This window comes from Syngnathus floridae, chromosome 21, assembly GCF_059516105.1.
Source record: "Syngnathus floridae isolate MCC-2025c chromosome 21, RoL_Sflo_1.0, whole genome shotgun sequence".
NCBI classification, from domain to species: domain Eukaryota; kingdom Metazoa; phylum Chordata; class Actinopteri; order Syngnathiformes; family Syngnathidae; genus Syngnathus; species Syngnathus floridae.
Window position 1 is genome coordinate 7,275,964 of NC_142433.1, and position 7,501 is coordinate 7,283,464.

Genomic DNA, 7,501 nt, shown 5'->3' on the forward strand with positions numbered 1-7,501 from the left:
CCCCATCCCAATGGGGTGGGCCGGAATGGTGATGTACTGTTGCTCTTCCGGTCCAGGCCGCGCGCACGCACATTCACGACGAGAAGTTGCGCAGCAGCCAGGCAAGTGGACGCCGGGCTTCACAGACAACATCCACTGGTCTGTAAGTTAGATTCTTTTTCATTTTCATCATTATGGACTCAATGTCCAGATTTTGTTTGACCTAAACTTCCCACTAAGCATTTAGGAATCTCTTGCATAACACTTCAAAATGGGAATTTGGTGTGTTTCTACGGGGGTTGTTATTGTTGGTTGTTTTTAGGACCAAAGTCAAGTTGATTTGTCCTTCTCATCTTTCATGGGTGCCTCATGTTTTGTTGTGTTTTATTAGGATAGAAATAAGATATTGCGTCGACACGGAGTTGCCAAAAGTTGACCTGATGTTCCAAGTTGACTCCCAGCCGAAATAAAACTAATGTCTTCTCCCTTCGACCCCCACTGATGAAAAAACGCGTGAGGCGTGACCATCCATTAAGTTGCCCATACCTGTCGTGGACTGCAACTGCGTATGTGTGTGCGTTTTTGCTGACTCTGGCTTTTGTCTTAACTTTTATTTAGGGTAGGAGTCAGATATGAAGCACCCAAACAAGTCCCAATGTTCTCAGATGTTTTCAGTATGTTTGTGTGTGTGTGAAAGAGATATCCCTGAGTCACTTTGGAATGCTGACGGACTGACAAGCAGAAAAAAAAAAAGGAAGTTGAATGAGTGAGAATGTCCACTCTGAATCCGTATTAAATAGCAAAGTTCAACGGTAAAGCTGGTATGGATCACTTCTTGCGGAATTCACAAATTCACCCGAGAAAATTCCCTAGGTGGAAGCCTTCCGAGACGGCGTTCCCATCCCGCTCATCCCCGCTTGTCCATATCTTAGGCGGGGTAGCCCACTTGGAATTTTTCCACAGGAGGAACGAACAAGGCGCGGGCGGGTGGGCTCTTTGGCTTGTCATAAACGCCGCTAACGCTTCCTCGGAAGTCAGGTGGACGTCATACCTGCGCACCCCGTCGGTCTGGCGGTTGCCACAGCAACTAGCCCCCCGGAATGCTCCGGAATGTCAGATTGAGGGAGGATATGACGACATGGTGCGGAAACAGAGCTTTTCCTTTTCACCCCCTCTCCCTTGAGTGTGTACCTTCTGTGCGTGTGTGTGTGTGTGTGTGTGTGTGTGTGTGTGTGTGTGTGTGTGTGTGTGTGTGTGTGTGTGTGTGTGTGTGTGTGTGTGTGTGTGTGTGTGTGTGTGTGTGTGTGTGTGTGTGTGTGTGTGTGTGTGTGTGTGAGAGAGACTTCCCATTGTCCTATCATCCTGCACACTTGCACTCCGCATCCTGTCAGGCCTTCCTGGGAATGTGCGAGTGTAGTGAGGCAAGACAAAGAAAGGTTAGCGAAAGAGGAACAACAGAGCAGAAGAAGAACTTGCACTGTGAAAGTACAAAACTCTGTACTGTACATAGCAATTGTGTGCGTGTGTGTTTGCAGAATTCCCCAGCGCGAGCAGCTTATCTGCACAGTTGTCCGTGCAGGAAAAGGGTGTGTCACTTAGATTTATTTTTTTGTGTGGACATGATTCATGTGAGCACGCAGCACAAGCCTGTTAGTTTTATGGCCTTGATATGTATTTTTGCACTTATATGACAGAGAATGGCATGCGCGTGTGTGCTTGTGTGTGCGTATGTGTATGTGTGTGTGTGTGTGTGTGTGGCATATAAGATTGTGTGAACAGTAGGGTGAATTTCCAGGAAAAGGGGGGAGCTATCAGAGGGGTGGACAGGAAGCATGAACATGGCTAACTTCCTGTTTCTCCCCTGATGTTGGACCCGATAGCCAGCTTAGTGTGTGGGTACTGCAAAATTGCACAATTGGGGGAGGCTGGCTGGTGGTACGCAAATTCGGGCTGCATTCAGAAGCTCGTCACAAATCCGATAACAACTTGCACCTAATCAACCGTCCGGATGCTCTATTATGTTGTGGTCACTTTTTGAGAACCCGTTGCCATGACGCAACGGCCTTGGTGTAACTTTTCACACACTCGCCAACATATTAGTATAGGCGCAGGTTATTTCACCACACACACACCATGCTCAACTATTGACAAGCAAGGGTGACACATGCGTCCCTTTTCGAAACAGTGACAGGCCGAAAAGAGGATGTGGCTTACCTCACATCTGTCTTCCTTCTCTCCTGTTCTCCGCGTTGATAACTTGTACTTCTTTGTTTGCCTCCCTGCAGCGGCGGCAGCAGAAGCAGCAGCGATGCTGATTGACAGATGATCTGACATTGGAAGAAAACATCAGGTGAGGGGAAAAAGTCACTCCCTTTCTTCTTCACGTCCACCTCGAACACAAAATGGATGCTGTGTGACTTGATCACATCATGGGTCAAAGTTGAGATAGCAGTAATAGTAAGTGTAGCTTCAGTCCTATCTTAGCAACAAAGATTAAAATTTATTTTGTAGGGTTGTATGAATGAATGCTCCTTTACAAGCTATGAAATGAATTACGGTGTCCCCCAAGGTTCCATTTTAGGTCCCCTCGTACTGTTCTCGTCGTAATGTGTGTTCCTAATGAAATGTGTCGTGTCCAGACGCTGTCCCTGTCCATCCGCGCCGACTATGGGTTGTGCTTGTTGCAAGCAGAAGAAGTCGGCCAAACTGGAAGCGGCCGCCTTAACTGGCGCCTCCGGTGGCGCCAATGCTTCAGTCCAGTCTCCTAGCAACGGCGACGGCACCTCATCGGCGGGCCCAGTGCAGGGGCGTTACTGTCCAGACCCGACGCAGGTCATACCGGACTTCAACAAGGGATTCTCCAGCGGCACCATCTTCCCCAAGTCCAACACACAGCACTGGTCCACCGGAGTCACAAGTAGGGACATTTTCAGTTAGCAAGACCTTGCAGAATGGTAAAAAAATACAAACGGACAAAAGGTTACAAAAGCCCGGCTTCCTTTTTAAAAAGTCGCAGTGATTGTCTCCAAAGAATCTGTGGTGAGCACCTTCTTTTGTCTACAATCTAGGCGGCGGGGTCACGCTCTTCATCGCGCTCTACGACTACGACGCTCGCACCGAGGATGACCTCACCTTCCAGAAGGGGGAGAAGTTTCAGATCATCAACAACACGTACGTGCAAACATATGCCACTGCCTTGACTCAAGGGCTTCATTTGTTCCGTGAGCGTGCTTGTAACTCAAGTTTCACAAAATGTCCGCCCGGTGACGATTTAACGCTCGGTCGGTTTTGATGGCAGAGAGGGTGACTGGTGGGAGGCTCGTTCTTTGGACACAGGCAACGCCGGCTACATCCCGTCCAACTACGTAGCTCCGGTCGACTCCATACAGGCCGAGGAGTGAGTACGGATGCGTGCCTGGCAGAGGTCAGGTTTGGCACGCGTGACTGGATGTCGCTATGACGACAGGTGGTATTTCGGAAAGATGGGGAGGAAGGATGCGGAGAGACAACTGCTGGGACACGGCAACCAGAGGGGGACTTTTCTCATCCGCGAGAGCGAGACCACCAAAGGTTGCACTTTTTTTTTTTTTTTTTTGTAATTTTGTTTTCATAATATGTATCCTTCGCATCCTCTTCTCCCCGGGGGCGTCGCAGGCGCTTACTCGCTGTCCATCCGCGACTGGGATGACAACAAGGGGGACCATGTGAAGCACTATAAGATCCGCAAGCTAGACAATGGCGGCTACTACATCACCACCAGGTCTCAGTTTGACACCGTGCAGGAGCTAGTGGCGCACTACACAGGTAACATTTGCGACACTTTAGAATTGTTTACTTAGCCTTTTAGTTTGCGTTCGTTTGATTATAGCTCTCTTTGTTCCTCCTGAAGTCAAATATTGACTTTTAGTGACGCTTGCTTGTGCAGAGGTGATTTTTTTTTTATGGCTTCCTTTTTCCTCCATGTGTTTTTTTCCTTTTACTTCCCGTGTGTTTATCCCACCCTCTGCCCGGCTCAGAGCGAGCGGCGGGGCTGTGCTGCCGCCTGATCGGCAGCTGCAAGCGCGGCATGCCCAAGCTGGCCGACTTATCGGTGAAGACCAAGGACATGTGGGAGATTCCCCGCGAATCTCTGCAGCTGATTAAAAAGCTGGGCAACGGCCAATTTGGAGAAGTGTGGATGGGTAGGACGCATGGGGAGGCGTTACGCCAGGCGGGGAAAGGGAGGGGGTGGGCCGTGTTGACGCCGGACCGTTTTCTTCCCTCGCCGTGGCATGTGCATGTTCCATTTTGCCTCTTGTTCACTCTTCCTCTTCATCATTCCATTGCTCCATCCCAAGACACTAACGATGGGCTGTGCTACTACCTGACCAAGGCCTGTCCCAACTGCACGCCACTCACCATGGGCCTGGGCCGGGACGCCTGGGAGGTGCCCCGGTCCACGTTGTCCCTGCAGAGGAAGCTGGGACACGGCTGCTTTGGGGACGTGTGGATGGGTGAGACCCCGTCAAAAAAAAAAAAAAAAAGCAAAAGAAAAAGTTTTAGGCCAACACTTATTTTGTTCATTTAATTACCTATTTCCGGAACAGACAAATTATAATACTAGTAGTGGTACATTGATACTTTGCGAGATGATTAATTGTTTTTTGAGTTGCAAGCAAAAATAGATTTGCTTTAAAACTAAACATAAAGCCAATTAGAATACATATTTAATGACATACATTTGGCTGAAAGACAGCTATCTTAATGCTAATACTGAATGTAAAATGCTATCAATGGGCTAACCAAATTAGCATTGCTCTTGGAGTTAGATGAGGAACCTTGAAGCAACAAATGTAGACAAATGCTTGGGTATATTTTCGTTATCCTCTGCAAAATGTATCATACGGTAATATACTGTATCATGTCACACTCCAATAGTACTGCCCCCTGGTGGCCAAGGCATACACAAAAAACAAAACAATGCCCATTGATTTATTTTTTTACGATAAATGACACAATATTTCATTATTTTTACTTGAATAAATCCTTTTTCGCGTTGACTTTGTTTGTCTAGTTTGTCCCTAAAAGCCAGCTGAATGCTGTCCATGTAGCTCAGGTACTGCTTTCCATGCATCACAACATTTGCATGTGCATGCTCATTCAATGCGTGTGCTTTCTTTCACACGCCGTGCATGCGTGTTCATGTCTCCTAATACGCCTAGTACGCCTGTGCTCTCCACGTGTGCTTTGACGTGTGTTGTGTGTTCGTGTCAGGCATGTGGAATGGCACCACCAAGGTTGCGGTGAAGACACTGAAGCCCGGCACCATGTCCCCCGAGGCCTTCCTGGAGGAGGCTCAGATCATGAAGAGGCTGCGCCACGACAAGCTGGTGCAGCTCTACGCCGTGGTGTCTGAGGAGCCCATCTACATCATCACTGAGTTCATGAGCCAAGGTACACGCTGGAAAAGAGCAGTTGTGTTTCCAGCAGTGCCCCAAGTTAAGAGTCACCGCTTGGTGTGTCACGCTCTCCTTTCAGGAAGCTTGCTGGACTTCTTAAAAGACGGCGAGGGGCAAAACCTGAAGCTACCCCAGCTCGTTGACATGGCGGCGCAGGTCATTAACAAATGAATAAATCAAATCATGAAAAAAAAATGTCCTGGCAGTGACATCAAGAATGCGTCGTTTCAGATCGCGGCAGGGATGGCCTACATCGAGAGGATGAACTACATCCACAGAGACTTGCGCGCTGCTAACATCCTCGTTGGGGACAACCTGGTGTGCAAAATTGCCGACTTTGGCCTGGCCAGGCTCATCGAGGACAACGAATACACCGCCAGACAAGGTAAGTCGTGTGTGTGTGTGTGTACAGATATAGAGACCGTGCATGTATTTATACAATATATGATTGTAGGGGCCAAGTTCCCCATCAAATGGACGGCGCCCGAAGCCGCGCTATACGGACGCTTCACCATCAAGTCGGACGTGTGGAGCTTCGGCATCCTGCTCACCGAGCTCATCACGAAGGGACGCGTGCCCTATCCAGGTGATACATTTTGAACTTTTAGAATAATTTGTTATGATATGACGCAAAATGGGGAGGAGTGACACAATGCGTTTATTATCCTTACGATGCAGTGGTAATTATGACTTAGTATCCAATGTACGCTCAGTATGCGATGCGCATGGCTTCATCATTTGCCCTCCTCCATCCCTGGAAGGCATGAACAACCGCGAGGTGCTGGAGCAGGTAGAGCGAGGCTACCGGATGGCCTGCGCCCCAGGCTGCCCCGCCTCGCTGCACGAGCTCATGCTGCAGTGCTGGCGGCGTGAGGCCGACGAGAGGCACACCTTCGAGTACCTGCAGTCCTTCCTGGAGGATTACTTTACCGCCACTGAGCCGCAGTACCAACCCGGCGAGAACCTGTGACCGCATACAAATACGACAACAATAGAAACACGCACACAACAGCAAAACACAAAACATAACACCGACGCAGTCTTTTCTCGCAACCTTTCTGGACAGACGAGGAAGGCGCCTGGACCTCGGCTGAGCGGGCCCTGCAGTGATGTTGCTTTACTCTGTAACCATGACAACAAGGAAGGAGATGTCGATGCTTGGAAAGGAGGGATTTGACTTGGCACATGATCCTCGCTTCTTTCTCTGCCACCATATAATGTTTGTTCCACCCATTCCAGCCTGTTTGCCATTCAAATAGCTTGACCGTCTTGTTTTGATAGAGCAAACATTATAAAGCCCTCTTATGCGTTCTGTGTGTGTGTGTGTGTGTGTGTGTGTGTGTGTGTGTGTGTGTGTGTATGTGTGTGTGTGTGTGTGCGCGCCTGCGTGCGTGCGTGCGCGTGTGTGTACGTGTGTGAATAGATTCAAACAGTAAATCTCAAACGGGTCTCTAGATAGGAATTAAATAAATTATGTCGTGCCAGTGAAACAAATATATGAAAAAAACTTAGTTCTTCTTGTATCCCTGAGTAGGTATTGTATCAGACATCCTGGCATAAAATCTGGTATCAGTTATTCTAAAACCATGTCAAATATTGCCCCCCACCCACACACACCCTTTGTTCTAAAAATATACGTACATATATATTTTTTTTAACTTCAATCGTGTGAATACGTCAGGAGACGGTGAGGAATGTGTTTCATGTTTTGTATGAGCTGTCTCTTTTAGTAGTTTTTAATTTAACGCATCACAAAGACGTCTATAGCAACGTCTGCATTTATTCATTCATTCATTGAGAGGGGGTAGGTTGAATGAAAGCATAAAAATGAAAATGTCATATTTCAGAACTTTTTTGTTGCTGTAGCCTTTCTTATGTGGACTTTTACTCTGTCATGTCTCCTGTAATAAAGGTCAGATATTGTCCACATATTTATGTACAATATTTTTTTTATGTATTTATTTACCTGACGTTCAACATTTCTTGCACATGTGACCTTACCTGGTAGCAAGTGTAAATTTATCTCATACTTTTTTAAACTTTATTAATTGGAATAATTGCACAAATTTTATGGATTTATTTAT

General features: G+C 47.5%; 1 protein-coding gene across 6 annotated transcripts; it reads left to right on the forward strand.

Annotated features, from left to right (window-relative positions):
• The first annotated feature begins 4 nt into the window (after positions 1-4).
• yrk (Yes-related kinase) lies at positions 5-7,348 on the forward strand. 6 transcript variants are annotated; one of them, XM_088365210.1, is made up of 14 exons: positions 6-142; positions 2,265-2,329; positions 2,619-2,896; positions 3,048-3,150; positions 3,278-3,376; positions 3,446-3,549; positions 3,634-3,783; positions 3,996-4,160; positions 4,317-4,472; positions 5,233-5,412; positions 5,497-5,573; positions 5,649-5,802; positions 5,872-6,003; positions 6,179-7,348. In XM_088365210.1, exons 3-14 carry the CDS (start codon positions 2,647-2,649, stop codon positions 6,385-6,387), a joined length of 1,779 nt encoding a protein of 592 aa, XP_088221336.1. In that variant the 5' UTR covers positions 6-142; positions 2,265-2,329; positions 2,619-2,646; the 3' UTR covers positions 6,388-7,348. The 6 variants fall into 6 exon arrangements, with proteins under 6 accessions (XP_088221330.1, XP_088221336.1, XP_088221332.1 ...); XM_088365206.1 differs by lacking the exon at positions 4,317-4,472 and having other exon boundaries at positions 8-142; XM_088365207.1 differs by lacking the exon at positions 3,996-4,160 and having other exon boundaries at positions 8-142.
• Positions 7,349-7,501: the final 153 nt, after the last annotated feature.

Excerpts from the sequence above, each read along its gene's own strand:
- yrk (XM_088365210.1), top strand. The coding sequence starts at position 2,647 with ATGGGTTGTGCTTGTTGCAAGCAGAAGAAGTCGGCCAAACTGGAAGCG. Across the intron at positions 3,550-3,633 it reads CGAGAGCGAGACCACCAAAG|GCGCTTACTCGCTGTCCATC; the intron begins GTTGCACTTTTT and ends GGGGCGTCGCAG. Across the intron at positions 4,161-4,316 it reads ATTTGGAGAAGTGTGGATGG|ACACTAACGATGGGCTGTGC; the intron begins GTAGGACGCATG and ends CTCCATCCCAAG.